Raw genomic sequence first — 22,485 nt, forward strand, 5'->3', positions numbered from 1 at the left:
GAGAAGTATCTGAAAATTCTCTGGATCTGACAGTATTGAGGATTGCATTAGAGAATCTGTTCATTTAGGAAGACTTTGCAAACAGTATTCTCTGACAGCAGCATTGGCTCTAACTGTTGCATTAGAGTTTGATCTTGAAGGGACAAATAACACAGAGACAGATGCTGTTGATGTAGCTCAGTGGTTAGAAGAAACACCTATAGAAGACTCAAAGCTTCAATCCCAGAAGAGCAGTCAACCAGTCAATTAAGGAAACAGAACAAAAATCTGGAAGCCCATATTAGATGAGAGATCAAGTAAACAGTTGAAGTGTGCACACAGCAAAGCCAGCACTGGTAAGTGAAAGTCAGAGAGAAAGCAGATTTTAAAAACTACACTGAAAACTAAAGAAGAAAACAATAGGGAATCTGGCCTTTTTCTCTTGTAGGAAAGATATAAACAGAAAATCTCACACGAGATGGTCTTGCTCTAACCCAATTGTTCTACATATAGGAATCAACACAATTTGGGATTCAAAAATAGCCAAATAGAAATTTAAATATACTGTGATCCTATTTTGATGGTTCCCAAGTCCTTGGAGAAAAAATAGTATAAAGCATCCTGTGCAAATTTAAGCATATTAAGCACAGTGAGAAAGGATCCTCCATAAATTCATTTGAATTCAGACACAGAGATGTAGAGCCATGTAGAGCAGTCCAATATATGCATGTCTAACACACATCTAATGTGAAATTGCTGGAGAATCTAGAGATGAAAATGAAAACATTTGAACATGGTTATGAAGTCGTGAGCTTTTAAAAGAAACTTAATTCATATTTCAGAATCATGGAGACTTAAGAGGTGAAATAAAGTTTCAATATATTAAAGAAAAATCAGTTAAGATGTAGGCTGATGGTGATTGAACTGTAGTAAACCCAAGCCATAAAGATTTTTAAATCGACATAGAAATGAATGACGCCTACCCAGAAGGCAATGGTAACTCGTAGGACCTGAGTTTCTGAAAGCAACACTGAAACAACATCCACACAGCAACAGAACGTGACAAAGTAATTGTCGGCCCAGAAAGGTGTAGCCAGCGTAGCGCTCTCCCAGTAAACCAAGGACTTTGAGGAACATAGCTAGTTTTACTATGAAAAAATTATTAAGGAGATTCTGGAGAATATTCTTCATGAAAAGGGGAAACTACCACTGGATGCCTAGAATTTAAAACAAAACTGGAGTTTAACAAAAAATTTGTAAAATATAGCAGGTCAAAGGACATCAATTCTGAAGATAGGAGATAAGGAGTAATTTTTAAGTGAAAGGAAACAAATCAGTAAACGTGAGAATGCATTACTGTGGTGCCACCGTTTTGTTTTTGAGTGAGGTCCCTGTGGCCAAAGGGGATGAGGTTAGTACAGCTGCCTCAGTCTTCTCAGAAAACACAAGTATCTCTTGGCTACAGCTCAGAGCACTATGAAACTTTGACTGACAACCCCCAACCCCTTTCCGTTCTTCCTAGCCTCACCTTATCTCTTCCCCTCCCCTTCTCCCCCTCCTTTCCCTATCCCCTCCCTCTCCCTCTTCCTCTCCCTCTTTCTCTCCCTCTCTCTCTTTCTGGTGTGTGTGTGTGTGTGTGTGTGTGTGTGTGTGTGTCTGTGTGTCTGTGTGTCTGTGTGTCTGTGTGTCTGTGTGTCTGTGTCTGTGTCTATGTCTGTGTCTGTGTGTCTGTGTCTGTAAGTATTTTACTGGAATTAAACCCAGGGCTCATCACATTGAGAGTCAAATCTTTTACCAACTGTTTTACTCTGTCCTTTACATAATCCCCAATGCCTACCAAAGTGGATTTTGGATAAATATCATTATGCACAAAAAGCAAATCCCAAGATGCAGTCAATTAAATAAAAAAACAAGAAATGATGGGAATCTGTTTTTGTTCTAAGATTCAAGAGGTTAAACTGTGTTCAACGTGACTCCACTATTAGAAAGCAATTGTGATCATTTGTGAAGGAAATAAAAATACTGTTTGTCTTGTAATTTATGTCTATTACTTTTTTCTAACAATTATGAAGTTATTAGGACATTAATGCACATTAATAAATGCATTTTCACTTTATTACTTAATAAATAAAACAAAATTACTTAAAAAACAAAATAAAGCTAACATTTTCCTTTTTGCCTAAGGATATTGTAAAAACATTTTTACAAGACAATAAGAATACTAGGAATCAAAATTTTCTCCAGGCATCTGTCATGTAAGTTAGCAGGGAATGACAAGATATGCACCGGTCAGTTTCTATTTTGCTAAGTCTGTGTGAGACTTCATGTTAGTTCTCAGCTTGGCACAAGATGGAAGGAGGAAACTCCAAAGAGGAGTTATTTAAATTAAGCTGGTGTATTGGCATGCCTTGGGGGGGTTGTCTTGATTATGCTAATTGAGGTGGGAAAACCAGACCACTGAATGTCACCGGTCCCTGAGGAAAGAACCATGAGTAACATTAAGAGCACTGTGCATTTCTTGACCACATTCTGCTTTTGACTATGAATGCAATGTGACTTGAAGTTCAAGCTCTTGTGATTCTTCTCTCCATGATGCAATGTGACTGACTGCTTCAAGTTCAAGCTATTGTAATTCTCCCCTCCATGATGGACTATAACCTGCAGTTCTCACCCTGTAATTTGATTGTTCCTTAAGGTGCTTTTGCCAAGGAGTATTATTCTGGCAACAGGAAGAGACACTAACTCAACTTAGAATTTCTCAAGGAAAAGATTAATAAAAGGCAAAAATCCATATCTTCCAAAGTAGAAAAGGTTGGAAACCAATGTCAAGCATGAATACTTTTTAGTCAGACCAAAAATGTCATTAAATACAATATTAAAAGGAGTTAAAACTTATCAATAGTGCCAATTCATGCAAAGTCTATAAAATACTCCAATTAAAGGATACAGATATGATTAAGTACCTGAATTACTATGCAAGTTACACTTTAACAATAAAATTTTAATTAATTAGAACATGGAAACTGGTGAGTAATGGACAATACTTTTAAGATAATGTATTTGACAACTTCATGGGCTGGTAAAATTCTGTGACATTTGTGTTTTGAAACTTAATAACGTTAAAAATTTAAAACTGTTATATATGCATGGTGTGTGTGTGAGGCATGGAGCACGCCCTGCATATGTGGAAGTCACAGGTTAACTCACAAATTTTGGTGGCTTTCCTTTTGCCATGCAGGATGCAGGGAACCAACTTAGGCCACCGAACAGCCCAGTCTACTGAAAGGGACATTTTCAGGAACAAAATGGCATTTACTATGACCTGCGGTTAACCCTTAGTTCAGTTACTCAAAGTGATTTAAAACCTACCGCAATAGTGTATTTTTTTCACAGTTTCTCAATGACAGTGAAATAACAGCATATCAAACAATGAATGCTCAAATTAGTTTTAATCATTTTATTGGTCCATGTTTATTTTACAGAGTACTAGGTTTCATAAAGTCAGTTATAAGTATATTTTGATATAATGTTTTAAATATATTTTATTATTTAAAAATTTTATATGTAAATATATTTTGATCATGTACTTCCCGTCTCCTAAGTTTTTCCAGATCCTTTCTTCATCCCTACTCACCCACCTTTAAGTTTTTTCTCAAAAAACAGAGAAAAGCCAATACAACAACAAAAACCCCTAAAACCAAGAAAACATGTTAAAGCTGCACACACACACACACACACACTCACACAAACACACACACCATAAAAGCCAAAAAGCACTGAACTATGAAGTTCATTTTACATTGGTTAGCTACTTTTGAACATGAGGCCTATCCTGGAGTGGTTGATATATCTAGTGTCACTCTACTGGACAAAATGGGTCTTTCCTCTTCTAGCAGATCTGGTAGCTCACTTGTTAACCTTTACCCTAGTGGTTGGTTTTTTCTCATTCATTTTTTAAAATATAACAAAATAAAATATAATAAAGTAGAAAATATCATATCGAAGTGGGACAAGACAAACCAAGAGAAGGAAAAGAGCCTAAGAAAAGACACAAGAATCAAAGAAACATTTGTTTGCACACTCTGGAATCCCACATACCCTCACATAACCTCGAAGACATATATATATTATGATTAATATATTATATTAAGATTAATTTCATCAGCAATGCTCTGAAAAATTGAAACAAAAAAGTTTAATTTTTTCCCAAGCAACTACAGTGTATTTCTAAGGCATTTAATAGAAAAATATACAAAGCTTTTATTAAAAATGCGAACACTTTATAAAATATTAAGGATCACTTAAATAAATGGAAATTACTAAAGTAAATGTTTAACAGGCGTAAGATAATATGGTAAGAATATTCTTTCTGCCCGATAGGGATTTCCTGGATTTGGATAAGCAAACTTTGAGATTTATAGAGAAGTGTTAAGGGCCAAGAACCCCTCAGGACAAAGGATAAGGCTTGGGTGGGTCATACGTCTTGCCAAATGTAGCACTGAGACTCAATGCAAAGCCACAGTGATTTAGTCAGCGTGGAGTTGGCAGGGGAATCATAGACCAACAAGCCAGAAACAAGCACAGCCTTTAATGACTGATTTCAGGATTAGTGCTACAGAGTCACTATGAGGAAAGGCTTCTCAGGAATCACACAGAGGAAAGGAAAATCTAACTCCCTCTCACACAACATTAAATGTAAATTGATGAGTAGCTGTTAAGACATAATACAGAGGGTTCAACATATCATTAATGCCGTTTTTCCAATGACAATATCATGTGAAACCATACTGTAACATCGGGACCAGCATATTAGTCAAGACAAAGACGATTTCACCACTTGTAAGATTTCCTTGTTGCTTTTTTAATAGCTGTAGAACCTGCCCCCCCCACACACACACACTCCCTGGCACTCTCATCTCTCTCTTAACTTCTCCACATTTAGATCTGTCATCAGGAAGGCTATAGAAATGGGACCCTAACTATAAAACCACCTTAAACTGGTTTTTCTCTCTTCTTTGACTCTCTGAACAGTCCTTTAGATTTTTGTATAAAGTTGTTGCTTGTTCCTTTTTACTGCTAAGGAATATTCCATATTATGAATATTGGCTAAAGACATCTCTATATTCCTAATTTTGACTATTACAAACAAAACTCCTATAAATATTCATGTGTAGATATTTATGAACATAACTCTTCATAAATGTTCAATAATATAGATTCTCATTTGTAGGCTTAGAATTTTCAAAACCTACTTTGAGTTCTTAAATTTTTCAACCTCCACTTGAGTCCATTGACCAGAAGTAGCAGAAAAACATGGTCAATAGAACAAGGTCAATGTGGCCCTGTTTAGAAGTAGATCGTTGGGGAGATTGCAATCTAAATTGTCAGTTTATCATCAGTCCAGTCCAAAATATCAAACACAATCAATATCTGTAGTCCAGTCTAATTGGCAAACACCAAACATGAATCAGTAGCAGCTATATGATCCAGAAGAAATCTTGACCACTGATTTGGCATGAGTCCAAGGAAGTGGCAAGAAATATCCAGAATACCACATGAAGTTCTTTGGTGCTTTTCTCTCTAAGGAGTCATAATTAGCCAAAAACAGCAAAGACCAGCAAAGAATTGCAAAATGAACCAATGGAAGAACATCTTCTTATTGTCTTCAGGGTTATGTTTATATTCATTCTAAACATCACGTGCTCTCAAATGTCAGCTCCATCAAAGCATCACATGCCTTCTCTGTTAATGTTATCTGCTTCAACAAAACATTCTCTTATGAGACTCCTTCAGCCAAACATCCTCTTACAAAACAGTTTTTAGAAAAACATTACATGACAGACCTGAGTCTCCAAAGAAACCAAAAATTTCTACTCTACTGGTTCTGTGTGTGTGTATGTGTGCATGTGCGTGTGTGTGTGTGTGTGTGTTTGTGTGTGTGTGTGTGTGTGTGTGTTTAATCTATCTAGGCATCTATCTATATTTATCCACCTATTGACCTATCTAATAATCTATCATGTACCTAATCATCTATCTATCTATCTATCTATCTATCTATCTATCTATCTATCTATCTATCTATCTATATGTCATTCACTATCTATTTTTAGAAGCTATCTGTTTTCTCGAGCAGCCATATCATTTTACATTTTCACTAGGGATGTCTCCTTTCCAAAAATGAATGTCATTATTTAAAATTTTAGATCTATTTTTGGGTTTGTCATTGTAGAGATCACATTCTCAGTTTAATCCATACTTTCTAATAATTAATGACACTGATAGTATCTCCTCATGTCCTTTCTTTCCCATCCCTTGTAATTCCTTCTTTATGACCTAGGACTATTATCTACTTAGACTCTAATTTTTTTCACTATAATGAGTTGTTTACATTTATTTATACACATACATACATACAGGTGTATATATGTAACAACAATTAATGAAAAAAGAAGCAATGAATTTAAAGAAGAGCAAGAAAGGGTATATGGAAGAATTTGGAGGGAAGGACGAGAGGTAAAATGATGTAATTACAATCCCAGATAAAGGAAATAATTAAAAATTATTGTATATTTATTTTTTAATTTCAAGTCCATGACCCATTGAGATAGGAGATATAGTTTCCTACACATGTAATTATGTACATCCAGAAACCACAGATTATCAAATAATAGTTTGTGCCAGGTGTGGGATATTTCCCCTTGAATTGTTGCTCATAGATATTTAGAGACCCTCAAAACAATAGAGATAATTGTTATCACTCTAGTCTTCCTACCAGAACTTGATGGAAAGACTCTATTGCTGAAAATAGCATAATCATTGGTCACGTGATATGGAAAACTCAACCTGACACTGCTTAGAGCCTTTTCCCAGATCTCTCACTTTTGCAGTAATAAAAGGTGCTATATAGGCTGTTTAGGGATGAGGATTTGGGGTGAGTTGTCAATAGTATTACCCAGGTTTGAACCCTTTGATTCTAATAATGACTTGCATGGCATAATGCCCCATGTGTGCAATAGAGGCAGGATACTGTGCATGTAACCTTCTGGTTTGGGATTGGCTTTGTGGCCTACTCCACAGGAGGAAATACATGCATAAACTATAATTCTGGTTATGAATCTATGATTGGTAAGCTCAAAGGCCCCAGGGAGAAACCCAGAACTGTGATTCTGTAACTTGATGTCATATTTAAAGTGCTCTGTAATTCTATCCCTCCACACTCAAAGATTAGTGCAGCTCTCAGAGCTTATCAGAGAAATTTCTTTGTGCAGCGGATATTGGTTAAAACAGAAACACATACCTCGTGGAAGATTAGAGTGTCAACAAAGTGCTCAGCCATAAATGACATTGCTGTATGACAGCTCTCCCCAAGACACAAGGACCATCATGGATGGATGCCAGGACGGTGAGATCCAGAAGAACTGGAAAGCAACAGTATTGTCTCAAAAACCAGGACTGCAGAACTCAGGAACTCATAACCTCGATGGTTGCTGCCTGTTGTAGAGCAGTTTCCTCCAAGATTAAGACCTTACTACACATTGGAAGGAGCACAGGATAGTAAAAGAGAGGTAGATCAACAAAATGTTTTAAGATAAAATTCTAAAGGGTAGAGAGACAAGAATATACTTAGGAATATGCTTGTTAAGACAGAATGTTTATGGTGAGGTAAAATGAAAGAATGATCTGAGGAATAAGGTGTAATAAAGCACTCCATCTTGCAAAGAAGCTCCTTCCTCTGGGGACGTAAACTTAACTGAATGGCTTCAGGAAGTCTCTGAAGCTGAGCAAATTCACTAGATTCCTTCCTCTCCAAACATAGAAATGATAAGGACCACGGAAGATAATCTCAGACAAATGGCTGCAAGAAAGAAGCAGAGACAAGTTGGACTGCATAAAAGGAACAGAAACTAGCTGAACTCTCTACGAAAGACACTTTCTAAACTGATGAACTGCCTACTGGTTGTGTAGTATGTTCCTGATTTCTAAGTTTTGTGACTTGTCATCCATGTAGGGTTGGATTTTGTGGAGTAACTCTTTTCCAGTTACTTTTGTTCCATACATAACACTCTGGCCCCTCATGCATATTCTTATAGGTAACCTTGATGCTTTTATTGGTTCATAATGTTGGATTTGCACAATATCTTTATATTTTTCTATTGTTAGTTACCTTCTGGGGTCCACAGACATTTGTTTATATCTCCCAGAAATAATGACACATAAGATCTGCACCTAGTCAAGCCAGCCAATGTTTTGGTATGGAAAAGGGAGTTATGAGCCCCACTTCTGTTCTGAGGCACTATGGGCAAGTTGATGTCTTGTGGAGGAGTGAGGGTCAATTTTCTTTAACAGAGTAACTCCTGGTAGGTTGACCATAATCTAGTGGATGGGCTCACACCAGGGACATAAGAACAGTACAAATAGGAGTTGATGAAGTAATGATAAAACTGGACACAAGTTGTAGGGTAGGAGGTTGGTGTTGATCCTGAAATAGGTGGTGTGAATGTGATATTAACAACATTTTAAGAGACAAAAGAGCTTTAGGTTGAGGTTTCTTGTTTTTGTTTTGTTCGTTGTTTGTTTGTTTTGCTAAATGCTTGGTTCCACTGTTAGAAAACGTTGTGTCTGGTTTGTGTCTTTGGCAAGAATTGTAAGAAGTGTTTAGAGATGGTTTTATGGATTTCTTTCTGAGTTCTCTACTCTGTTCCCTTTGTTTCCATCAGCAGTTTGCTCTGCTAATGCCATTTTCTCGTAATCCCCACAGTAGCACATCTATGTAAGTGTAGCACATCGACCTATCATCTCAATAGGGATACATTCAGTCTCATTTTATTATTAATTTCAAAATTGTAAAACCAGTCTTGCATTTTCCATATAAATTTTTGAATACAACCAATTTTTTTAACTACAAAAATGTAAGTCTCTACAAAACCCTCATCAAACATCTACTTTACATCTTGGGATATCTATGCTGTGTAGAGTATCCTGGCCATTGACAGGCTGTGTTTCTCTATGTGTTGAAGTAATCCTTGATTTATTTTGCCAGTACTTTTTAGATTCTAGCTTGCTCAATCTGTGCCTTGTTATGGTTAAATTTCAGTACATTTTTCCTGTAGTGATATTAACTTTAGTACTTTTGTTCATTCTCTTTTCTATCTTCTTTACTTTGTATCTTCTTTTCTTTTCTGTAAATTGGGCATTGTGACCCTAAGAGGCCAGCCCTTTTGCCTCTCTGCCTCAGATTTTCATGTGCTGGGTTCTAGGATGCACCACGACCATTCACTTGTAGACATGTTGTTTATCAAGTTGAACCAATTTCCTTCCATCACTAACTTTTCTCTCAGGTGTTATGAAGCCCATCAGCTTTTAAACATTTCTAAGGAAATTTAGAATATCTTTGTCATATAAGCATAGGAAAGAATTTCAAACTAAATAAAAACTGCAGAGCATATTGCAAAGGTCAATAAATTGAGAATGATGGAGCAGGGAATTTTGTTTACTCCAAAACATCATAAAGTGAATAAGAAATAAAGCTATATTTTCATTTCTACTATTTTTATGTTACAGTAAGACATTCATATCCCAAATATGTGAACTTTGAAAATTCAATACAAAAATGAATTCAGGCACTGAGAAAGGGTGCAAATGAATTGGATGAGTATTTAATCATAAAGATGATTTAAATGATTATTAAGCCAACAATAGTTAACTTTGTATACATCCTAAATTGAGCTTTGCCACACCTTCAGTACTGGATGCTGACAGGTTCAATATTGTGCAGATATCTCTACATACAACCTAAGTCAACTCATTGGGCTCTCAATAAAGAAAAATAGTCTAAAAAGCATGAAAACAGCAGTGGTCCTAACTGGGAAAAGAAAAAGATCAACAGGAATGGGAAGAGGAAAACAAACAGTCACAGAGTAAATAAATAAAAATTCATTTTATACAATAAATATAATGACTGTCACAGTGAAACACATGTACAATATATACAATAAAATGTACAAAATTATGGTATAATTATATAGCACCATACTTTACAATGATGGCCACAATTAGCCCTCAGCTGTATACTAAAAAATAATTAAATCATAGAAATAGCATCAAGAGAAAAAGAGAGTCAGAGAATACATATGCAAAAATGTAGTAAGTTAATTAAATATTTCCTTTTTAGAAGTATATAGATAATGTGACACAGTGTAAAAGTTGATTATTTGGGATTTTATCTGGGTTTGAGCACTGTGATGATTTGTATATGCTTTGCCCAGGGAGTGGCAGTATTAGAAGGTGTGGCCTTGTTGGAGTAGGTGTGTCCCTATTGGAGTAGGTGGGGCCCTGTTGGAGTAGGTGTATCACTGTGGATGTAGACTTTAAAACCTTCATCCAGTATTCTGCTTGTAGCCTTCAGGTAAAGATGTAGAATTCTCAGCTCTGCATGCCTGCCTAGATGCTTCCCATGCTCCCAGTTTGATGATAATAGACTGAACCTCTGAACCTATAAGTCAGCCCGAAATATATGTTGTTCTTTATAAGATCTCCCTTGGTCACAGTGTTTATTCATAGCAGTAAAACCCTAAGACAAGCAGACTTGGAACATTAATTCTATTGAAAATGTTACTTTCTTATGCTGGTATTAGGTACATGTGTGGCCATTTTCTTGAACTATGCATATATATTAAAATGCTCCTTTTCATGACTTAAAGTATGGTGTGTGTGTGTGTGTGTGTGTGTGTGTGTGTGTGTGTGTTTTCTACCTACATGTATGCATGTGCACCACATGTTTCTGGTGCCTGTGGAGGCCAGAAGAAGGCATCAGATTACCTGGAACTGAATTATAGAAATTTGAGACTTTGGGACTTGGACTCTCAAGGAACAGCATGAACTCATATACGATGAGCCAACTCTCCAACCCCAGAATTATGAGATTTTGACATTAAAGAGTGAGAGGCTTGTGTGTATTAGCTTGAAAATAAGATTCAGTTATAGAGATTGAGCCAAGGGGGAAGTTGAATGTGATCAATACATGCTTTGTTAAACTCTTAGTGAACTAATAAAAAATTAAACTAGTAGGGAAACTAAGGAAAGAAAAGAAAAGAAATAAAGAAAAAGAAATTGAGTCAAAGAAATAAGAACACTCTGAACACCAACTTTTTTTTCATCTTTATTAACTTGAGTATTCCTTATTTACATTTCAATTGTTATTCCCCTTCCCGGTTTCCTGGCCAACATCCCCCTAACCCCTACCCCTTCCCTTCTATATGGGTGTTCCTCTCCCCATCTTCCCCCCAGTACCACCTACCCCCAACAATCACGTTCACTGGGTGTTCAGTCTTGGCAGGACCAAGGGCTTCCCCTTCCACTGGTGATCTTACTAGGATATTCATTGCTACCTATGGGGTCAGAGTCCAGGGTCAGTCCATGTATAGTCTTTAGGTAGTGGCTTAGTCCCTGGAAACTCTGGCTGGTTGACATTGTTGTTCATATGGGGTCTCAATCCCCTTCAAGCTCTTCCAGGCCTTTCTCTGATTCCTTCAACGGGGGTCCCGTTCTCAGTTCAGTGGTTTAATAATGGCATTCGCCTACGTATTTGTCATACTCTGGCTGTGTCTCTCAGGAGAGATCTATATCCGGTTCCTGTCGGCCTGCACTTCTTTGCTTCATCCATCTTATCTAGTTTGGTGGCTGTATATGTATGGGCAGGCTCTGAATGGGTGGAACACCAACTTTTAAAACTGATCTCCATTATCTAGGTAGAGCTAGGGACTTACCTGCTTTTCATTTCATGGCTTCATGTTATTTCTGTATTTTCTGTGGCAAGTTTTAATAACAATTGAACTAACTTTTTGGCTGTATCTGTCATACATTTTGCCTTTGTTTATGGAATTTCTCAAATGCTATTTCAAAATTCTTCTGTTACACTAAGAATGATTAAATTGTGAGTGTTGATATTATATGTTGAATGTCCTCAATATGAAATTCAAAATGCTCCAAAACTGAGCATTTTGGAGGATTTTGAGAAAAACTGAGTATTTTGATACCACAAATGGAAATTTTCATCTTATATTATGGGTTGGATCATAATATAAGTTCGCTAGGAAAACATCCCATAAAATTAGCTTCAGACTAGAATATAAAGTATATATGGAACATAAGTTATTTGATATACTTGAGTGTGTATCTTTTCCAAGATCTTATTATTTATGTGTAACTATTCCAGCATTGGAAAAATCCCTTTTGTCATAAGCATCTCATATATTGACTGCGACCCTCGACACACATATTGTGGAAGAACTTTGTATCTAGGGAAATCTAGAGTTTGGTAAAATAGTTAAACAACAACCCTACCAAATAATAAAACAAAAGAATAGCTCCTGATACTATCCAGTTAATTCAATCTATTTTAAAAATTCAATACATATTTGTTGAACATCTATCAGATATATACAGAAGACCAAATTGATACTATTAAATAACTGGAAGAGACAAGTAGGTACATTTAACTGGAATTTCCTGTGCAGAGCTGTAAGCTTTTGGAAGGTGAGGAACTAGTCTCCTCCTCCCTCCCTGGCCTCAATTTTCCTTGGCTCTTTGCATCTGGCACATTGGTATTTCATGCCAGCATAGCGGCTCGTCACTAATCCCAGTACTTTAGAGGCAGAGGTAGGTATGCCTTTGTCCCTTTGAGGCCATCCTGGCCAACTTAGTAAGTTTCAGAACAGCCAGAGCTACATAATGATGTCCTGTCTCAAAGTCTACATTAGTTTTGTACTCATTAGCAATTAATAAGTATTCCTGATTATGCATTTAACACATGTGTGTTGCCGAGACAAATGCATGTGCCTAAATCTACACACTGTTGGTGGAGTCAGAGTATGTGTTGGAAGCATAGCCAATTTTTGGTGCCAGGGCCATAACTATCATGTCAACTAATCCCTACAGATGCAATAGATACATTAATGATCTTTCATATAGTGAGGCTTCTGGCCTTTGGAGTTCTTCAGTGCTCTCCCCCAGATCAATGACTGGGGATCTGTCCTCATCAATTTCTTCCACTGCACAGTTTGAGCTGTGCCAGGGTGGTCTTGGCTTCCTCTGAGAGGGCAGGTTAATTTATTTAGTGTGCCTCCTGGTACCAAGCAATTGCTTTAGCATCATCGCTCCACTTAGCTGACTTGATTTTACAGAATTGACCACACTGGACAGTTATTTTAATGGTCAATCAAATTATGCTCCAGTCCCCCCCGCCCTTTGACTCACTAGCCAAATGCCAGAAGCTTCCTAAGTGACTAGTGTTAGACATGCATAATGTTAGACCAAGATCAGCTGCCAATTGTTTGTGAAATCTTGGGTCAGTGTTCACCTTCTTTAAGCCACCATTATTTTATCATTGAAGAGAAGGTACTACTTTGGGCCTGGTCTTGTCAATCAGAAGATTTAATAAATATATTTGGTTCATAATATAATGAGTGGTCTTTAATGAGTTTTGCTATAACTGCTGACATTGCATGAATTATAGCTGTTGTTAGCTGTAATATTTAATTTCAGTGTTATCTCTGTTGAATGACCTTCACTAAGCTCTTTGAGCTGAGTCATGTTGTTTTAAAACAGGAAGAGTTAAATATTTGCTTCTCATTGATATTGCTCCTTCCTTATGGAGCTTTTGTTATGTTCCAGATTGGCCTGGGGCTCTTATTTTCTATCTCCTCTCTATAATTACAATTCTGGTACAAACTCATTCATTATTACTGCCTGCCCCTTCTTTGTGCTTAACATATCAGAGTTTTGTGGTGTTTGTTGAATTAAGTGAATTTGTCAAGTGGGGATTTGTTGTAAATTGCATAGATTCATCTTCTTCTCGCCATGTCACTAATGTCACTCTTGGTACCATCTCAGTTTTGATATGTGCAAAGAAAGTGTAGCATTCAGCTGGTTTTCTTACTTTCCACAAAAATTTTGCGTTGGATAGAGGGCATCCATGTGTGTGAGTGTGGGGGTGTCTCTGGGATGAACCTAGAGTCTTGCACATAGCACTTTATTACTTAGCTGTATCCTAAGCTCCACTAACCCCCATTTTGACTCTTAGACAAGGTCTTACTAATTTGTCAGGTTGGCCTTAACTCAATTTATAGCCCAGACAGGACTTGCATTTGGAATTCTCCTGCCTCAGTATCTCAAGCAGCTTGGCTTCCAGGCCTGTGCCCACAGGGACCGCTGAGGACATGAGTTTTTTATTTTTGTGCCTTTTGTTTGTTTGTTTGTTTGTTTTTCTAGTGCTCCATTACAGACCTTTTCCCTTTTTCTTCCATAAGACTTTATAAAAAGACTTACTTTTCTTCAGACTTGTATTGCTCACATCACTCGAAGATATACGTTTATCACCCCATCATTAATACATTACCATTTGCCTATCATTAGGCTGTCACTCTGTAAAACCCCTGAGAAAGAGTCCTTATTTTAAATAGGCCTGATACTTTGCTAAAGAGGTGAGTGCACTATCTAAAATTCTATTCTTGGCAAGAATAGGCTTTTGAAACATCAAGAAGAAATGAAATTTAGAGGTGCTCCCAAACAATGAAAGGTCTAGGAAGAACAAAGTAGTAAAATGGGGGAGAAAACAGTCAGATCTAAAGAACTACCAAAGGATAAAACTCACCTAAGAGTTCCAGGAAAGTTATTTATTTTGAAATAACTTGATACGAAATAAGAAGAACCTGAATGATAAGATTGAAATTAAAGTCAAGAAATCCACATACAGAAAAATTATAGTTTAAAGTCCCTGAAGGGGCTGACAAGGAAACTCTGGTTAAAAGTAAACTGCTCTTTTGTAGGTCCCAAGTTTGTTTCCTAACACCCGCCCCCCCAATCAGGCTGCTGATACCTGCTTGTTATTCCAGTTCCAAGGAATCTGATTCTATTTCTTCTGGCCTTCATGGGCATCAACACTCATGTGTACCCCCTGCCACAATATACATATAATTTTTAAAAATTTTGTATTAAGTCTTTGAATGCTCTCTGGTCCATTTTAGTGACCATAGTAAAGAAGATTTTTATTTAACTTTTTGTATTAAAATTCTAGACATAGAAATCTTGGCTAGATGAGAGAAGTATGGTGAGCCATTAACTAACCCTTTCCAAAGAAATGTTTGAGAAGAGGTAGCAGGAGGCATGCCTCAGTTTCCAGTGAAGCCCTGATGATTCAGTACACTGGGGGTAGTAGGTGAGATGTATGTTAAGATAGTCTTTTGGCTTCAGAACTGTGAAAACGATATTGGGCAAAGCTCCACAAACAATGCTGGAGAATTACCAAGGATTCCAGGTCATTGGGCAATTTTTCCAGGGACAATATTGTCTCTGGGACGAGAAGACCTGAACCAAGAAAAAAAAAAAAGACTATGGAATCTTATTAGCTCCAAAAGGTGAGCGTCTGCCAAGCGATGGAATACAGTCAGCCTTTTGTATGGATGGGAGCTCAGGTTTGCCCATTTGCTTCATTGTCCAGATGTCACAGCAAATGACAATGAGAAATGGCATTTAGTTTCTTGTGTCAAACATCAGACAATTTTTTATTTTTTCTTAAAGCTAAGTATTGATCCGGTAAAGGTCTCAACCAGGAAATACTACATGCAGATCACAGTCAAGTTAGAGGTTAAGGAAGTATGATCTCTGATGCTAGCAGAAATTTTTCTGTGAAAAATTTCAATCAACTGCCTCTAGCTTTCCCTTCACAAAACTTTAATACATGTCCCTTGACCTTTACCAACTACCCTTTCACGTTTGACACTTAACATTTGCTACATGATTAAAATTCAACGTTAATTAATTTCAATGCTATCAGTTAAGTTATATTTAGCTAAGAACACTCACTTTTGTCTTTTGTGAGTAGCACTGCAGTGCTATTACAAAGAGGTAGTCAGGAGGGCAACAGAGATACGAGAAGAGAAGAATGATTCAGTGTGCGGATAATTGTTTCAAGTGAAATTTAGCTTGGTATTTTTGTTCCTGTCCTCAGCAGAACTGAGATTTAGCACCTCCGGCTGGCATTTAGCCCCCACCCCCACAGAGAAGGAGGCTGTGCTGTGTGGATGCTGAGAATGAGCCACACCAGAATTAAATTATAGCACAGTTCTAACACTGGCAAGGGTTTTCTCTGGCCAGCTCGTGTGTACAAACCTGGTAATGCCAAAAGAAAAGCAAGGCATTGCTAGCAAGGCGTTCCATATGGCCTGAGTGATGGGGGTTGAATAGAGCATTACTCTCTGAAACAGTGGTTATTCCTTACACAACCTTGTTGGATACCAGAATATTTGAGGATAGCAGATTCAGGCATCCAACCTTACAAGGATACCCATGATAACTTAGGTCATAGTGTGACCCAAATGCTTATTAGAAATAGATACCACCCCTCTCATTTTTCTGAATCGTTCTCATTTTTCTCCTGAGTTCTTTTTTAAGGAAGAATATGTTTTTATCGGCTTCTTTATTCCACGCACACTCACCTTTTATTATGGTAAAAATGGGGTTCCCTAAATCTGAATCTCAAAATGCTATACAACCATTACCACTGTTGTTCTGGTGTGAATTCAAAGTCCTTAAGTGTGCTGTGCCACTGAAATGTTTCTATCATGTACAGGACAGAAAGAGAAGACTACCTTCAGTTAAGAAAATATGTTTACAATTTAGATCCAACTGAAGATCCAACTACCCATTCGGATTCCCTTAGTTGTTTAAAATAAATTTTACATTTCCTATAGAAACTCAACTTTTGAATTGCAGAGTCTGACCTCAAGCCATTATGGCCTTCTCTATTAATAAGTAAAGCATTTTGATTATATATATTTTGGATTCTTGAACAATAACAAAAATTTAGCTTCCATTCCCAGACTTTGTAGTCAAATGCCAAAGCACTCAGGTACACCAGGCACATATCCCTAGTGAGATACTGTAGTAGTAACTGACCTATGGCCTTAGGTCATATCCCAAGCTATGTTTTCTTTTGTTCCTAAGGGAACACTGAATAGAGGATCTTGGTCACAGCACAGAAGACCCTACTCAGTCTTTTTTTTTTCTTTTCTTTTTTTCGGAGCTGGGGACCGAACCCAGGGCCTTGTGCTTGCTAGGCAAGTGCTCTACCACTGAGCTAAATCCCCAACCCCCCCTACTCAGTCTTAAAGCATAAGGTGTTTGGTCTGTTCTCTCATCAGAAACCTATTCTTGAGAACTTGTTTTCATCATAGAAGACATCACTAGGTAAACTTCCCTGCTCAATTCCCCAACCTGGGCCTTCCCTAGAGCCTTTCTCAATTGACTGTGCTCAAGTGATTTATCTTAAAAGTCTTGTATCCTACACCTCCAGCTGTGACTTGCCCCTAGACACAGATTCACCTTTCATATCAGACCTCCTAATTCCACTGAACAGATGGCCAGGAGTGCTTTTGTATCTCCCATTGCCCCCTCTGGTGCAGGTCCTTGCTCCCCTCCTGCAATTGACTTTGTTCAGATCCTGCCATTATTTAACACAAACAATAAGGTGATCTCTGACTTTAGAGCAGCATACTTAGATGAAAGGAGGAAAACAAGAAGCTATATTTAAAGTAGGTTAATGTTTTAAGTATGAGAAGATTTTGTACCATTGTGCTTTTACAGTTCATGAGTCTCCTAGCCACTTTTGGTTTCAATAGTGTATGTGACAAGAAGAAACAATTTTCAAGGGGAAGTTTAGAGATCTCTGTTTTAAAGCATCTTCAATGTTGACTAAATAGATGGTTGTCTCCATATCTTGAGATTGCATATAGTTTACTTCTATGAACTATGTTTCTGGTTTTCCGTCTTCAGGTATTGCACAATGGCCTCGTTATGGAGATGAATCATCCCACTGTGGGGAAGATTTCGGTCCCAGGTTTGAAATTTTTTGCTATTTTTCTTAGCATCTTCATTCATCAACTGTGCATATGTTCCCTACTGTGGGGAGCTGAAAACTCCCTAAAGAACTTATTGAAAAACAATTCAAGTGTATAATTTATATAAAAGGGGTCTCCTATGACCATGTGTACCTGTAAGAATGTATGTTGAGACTACAGACTATGTGTCTTTTCATTAAAGAATGTCGAAATGTCTCAGTGACAAAAGTGTTCACGTATCCTCATTCCACATTGAGTAATTATGGACACATGAAAGTAAATTATGTAATTATCAATAGATAAATAATAATAGATATGCTATAGACCAGAAATATTTTGTGGTTGCTGTGAAGACAGAAGAGCAGGATCATGGGAGGGGGCAACTCTTAGAACTGTGGTCAAGTGTACAGATCTTGACTTTCCAAGTCAAAGAACTAAGTGTTAATAAAGTGAGATTTTCAAATGTTGACTCATGCCAGATAGACTAACTGAAGTCTATTGCTTAGGCAAAAAGGCCATTTTCATTTCCAGAGGGAGCCATCTTTGTGGGAGCCAGAAGCATACTCTATTTTTAAGTTTCAAGAACAACTTGATAATGATTTCCTGAAGCTGTTCACATAATGACTATTGATAACTAGAAACATAACCAGAGGGAGAAATTATGAATAGAAGCAAATCAAGCAAATGTGTATGTGTAAGGATGTAAGGAGGGCTCTGTGTAGGTTATGAAGGTAATGGAGGGAGTCACACAATCATAGTCTACACATGTTACCTGTTGTTTAGAAAGATCATGAAGAAAATGTTGATGAAGTCTTAAGAGGTTTTGTATTCATTCACCCATATAATGAACATAGGGTGCATGTCAGGCATTACTCGGAGTGTATTCATAAAAACATAAATGAGACAACTTGGAGTCCACACACAGACCTTGTACTTATTAGTATGTCAAATACTATGAACTATTAGTAGATGCTTGTGAAAGTGTAAATAAACCACGCTGCCCTAGAGGATGAGAAGGGCACAGACCCTTCTGTGGTTTGGGGGACTGAGGAACACTATTTGGTAGGTTGTCTTCTTGCCCCAGACAAGGCACAAATAACAGAAGCAAAGAAATTATCTGCTCAAGTATAATGTTGAAAATTAGTCAGTCTAATCAGGTTATTTACAGGAACATGGTAATGGATTCCTTATGGAAAAATGGCTACTTAGAGGCAGTTATACCACTGAGGAAAAACATGTCTCCTCCGGCAACTGTTAACCACAAATGTATTTGGGAAAGGGAGCAGTTCATGTGCCCCTTTCCCTTAGCAATGGTTATAAATCCTTGACATGGCATTTGAGTTTCTCTTCTCCATAACTGAAAATCAACGGACCCAGTTTTATGTGGGTATTAGGGGAATGAATGTTCACAGTTGCTGGCAGTTCAAACAAGCAGAGCCACACCATGCTCACAGGACAAAGAGTTCTAAACTACTGATCTAAGTTGACTCCATATTTTACAGATGAGGACCCCATAAATTAGAAGAAACAGTCGTCATTTTAAAGACAGGTTAGCTGGAGTAAGTTAGCTGGACCATGAAGGAAAACAGAACCCAGTGGACGTTATAGGAGAATCTCATTGGAGAGGACACTTTTCCCCATTAGATGGGAAATTTACTGATTTTTGTGTAAAAAGAAGAAAGACTCAATCTTAAGAAAGAGATTTTGCTCTTTTAATTTCTTGAAGGGAAGACTATCCCCATTGCTCAGTTTAACCTGTCAATATATCAAGTAGCTATGGTCACAATAATGTGTGAAACAAAGAACACAAAACCTTAATCTCTTTCTGTGTTCCTTTATTGCATGTGTGTGATTGGCTGGGAGAAACAGCCATAGGCTGGAGTCCAGTGGGTGCCTTATTTCTAAGTACACATGATGGCTGGCTTGATTCCTCTTAGCATGCTTGTCTCATTTCTGCTTTGTGTGTCTTTTATGGCCTCATGACAAATGGCTGAAGAATAAGAAGACACACAGAATCTATATTGTCACTTAAAGTATTAACATAGAACCTACACACGTGACTGTTTATCATTTTAAGCTGTTTCCATAGAGCAAGAAACCCATGCCTTTGAGAAGACTTCATGATGAAAGGGGGAGCTAAAAAATAACTGGGAGCAAAAATCCTGTTTACAACGATGGTTTCAGCCCTCCTGTAATATTTAATTTCTGGTTTTACCCCTTGTAGATTATTTCTTCTTAGTTCCTGTAGAGTTCATGTATCCTTTTGGTATGTCTATCTTACTAACAGCTTTTAATTCTGTAAATTTATCAATATGAAAGTTATCCAACTTCAGGCTCATTAATTTTTTATTATCTAATAGAGACATATTTGATTATTCTAAATTTAGTTCTGTAGTTTTGTATCTAGGTATATTCATATTTGTATTTATAGTTAACTTGATACAAAATGTTAATAAACACATCTATATCTTCTTTGTTATTAATGAATAATGATAACAAATGATAATGGAAATGTGCTGCATTTCCATATGTTGCATATTTGAGGTCTTATATCATTATTAGTAACTTACCTCGTACCATTATTAGTAACATAGCTCCTACCTATGTACCAACAAACTACACCTCAAAGTACTACTTTGCCAATGTGAAATACTGAATCCTCTACACAGAGATTAACTAAAATTTGCATTTTCTTCATTATTTAACAATGCTAGGTGGAATCAGTTGCTCACAGAGCTTCTAGTTTGTGGGAAAAGCAGGCAGGGGACAATACTTGTGGAAAAGGAGGATGAGTGTTTCCATGGAAAACTAGAGGCTGAAGCTGATGCCCTCAGTTACTGGAGCAGAGAGACCATGCATAGTCTGTAGACTGAAGACAGTTCCTCTGAGAGGTGTGGTGTAAATGGATACTTAGAGACTGTAGCACGGCACACTGGAGGCTATGAGAATATTGTAGAATTGAGAAAATAGGAAGAATAGGCTAATATACTCTGGAGAGTGGTCAGACGAATGAGGTTTTAAACAGAACTAAAGGAGTTAAAACCACATCAGAGGTTTCATTGTCATCTCTGGCAGTGTCTCTCCTTCTCTTCTGCATGGTATTTGAGCTGGGCTTGGAACTAGGTCTTGGACAGAAACCTTAGCCCCACCAGAGCAGATGATTTCATGTATTGATTTTAGAAAAGATTTCTGTTTCCACCAAACTTCTGTTAAACCTATAGTGTCCTGAGGTGTTTGTTTTTTCAGCATTTAAATTAATTATTTCATTATTTACATTCCAAATATTGCACCCTTCCAATTCCCCCTTTGTCTCTCAGAGGGTGCTACCCACCGTTCCCCACACACCCCTTCCCTGGGGCATCAAATCTGTATAGGTTCAGGCACATCCTTTCCCACTGAAGCCAGACAGGGCAGTTCTCTGCTATATATGTGCTGGAGACCTTAGACAAGCCCATGCATGCTCTTTGGTTGGTGGCTTAGTCTATGGACGGTCCTAGAGTCCAGGTTAGTTGACACTGTTGGTCTTCCTATGAGGTTGCCATCCCCTTCAATTTCTTCAATCCTTCCCCTAAGTCTTCTATAGGGTTGCTGACCTCAGTCTAATGGTTGGCTGTAAGTATCTGCATCTGTCTCAGTCCAGCTGTCTTGAGTTTTAAACTGTGAAATTGATAAAAATATGTGCTTATTAAATATAGAAAATAAATACATATTCAAGTCCCAGCAGAAGTTCTACAATGAGACAGATGATATAAACACCAACTGACTGTCACAGTAATGGAAAGAGCTTGCATAAATTATCGCAAAGTCTGTCAGTTCTCACTGAACCGCTCACTGCATCTTGCAGTGCCACTGGCCATTGGCCTATTAGCCAGAGCAGATCCTGCTGTCCTTCCATATTCTGTGAAAGTGCCAAAATGGCCTTGTGCTGTGCCCTGAACTTCAAAGTCTGTCACTGCAATAGACGTTGCTGTGTAGTTCTAAAGTTGCTCACTGTAACCTTTTAAATTCTTATGCATGAAAATGCACTGTGCTTATTTGACTCCAGAAACTTCTGGGAAGTGTTCACTGATGATTGTGGTAGTGCTCTGAGAGGACATAGTCTTCTATGTTTGTGAAAGGATTCTAAAGCGAATTACCCTGCATGATTGTCTCTGATCTGTGTTTTCCAAAAAGAGCTCCAAATTGTTTTAAATAAAACTTTCCATAAATTTTCCTCCATAGCATTTTAATATTCATCCTTAGGACTTAACCAATTTTAACAGAGGATATTGGATAAAGGAGGAAGAGTCACCAGTTTGAATAAGTGTAGCTTGAACCAAATTATTGAAAACATTTTAAACTTTAGTGAATTTTTAAAATTTGAATTACTTGCTAAACTTTGCATAAGAAATGTTCTAAAAGACCCTTCTGGCCTTGACACAGAATGTCTCACTGTCAATATAGGAGAGAAAAAATGGCATCAGCACTGCCTGAAGCAACTTAATATTAAAACTTATTATGTTAAAAAAACTTTTAAAGATGATGTATACCAAGTTTATTCCATGTAACTTTTAAAGTAAACAGCCTTTGGAACCATTTTGGAAGTTTTGCCAGTTAGATTGTTTGCAGGCTG

General features: G+C 37.4%; 1 protein-coding gene across 13 annotated transcripts in view; it reads left to right on the forward strand.

Moving 5' to 3' along the window:
* Sugct (succinylCoA:glutarate-CoA transferase) overlaps window positions 1–22,485 on the forward strand; it is an 866,857-nt gene that overhangs the window by 743,298 nt on the left and 101,074 nt on the right. For all 13 annotated transcript variants that reach the window (XM_087591067.1, XM_087591069.1, XM_087591070.1 and 10 more), the window contains 1 exon segment: window positions 17,809–17,872. In XM_087591067.1, coding sequence (XP_087447193.1) covers window positions 17,809–17,872 — 64 coding nt within the window.

The sequence above is a fragment of the Rattus norvegicus genome, chromosome 17 (genome assembly GCF_021556685.1).
Source record: "Rattus norvegicus strain SHRSP/BbbUtx chromosome 17, alternate assembly SHRSP_T2T, whole genome shotgun sequence".
NCBI classification, from domain to species: Eukaryota; Metazoa; Chordata; class Mammalia; order Rodentia; family Muridae; genus Rattus; species Rattus norvegicus.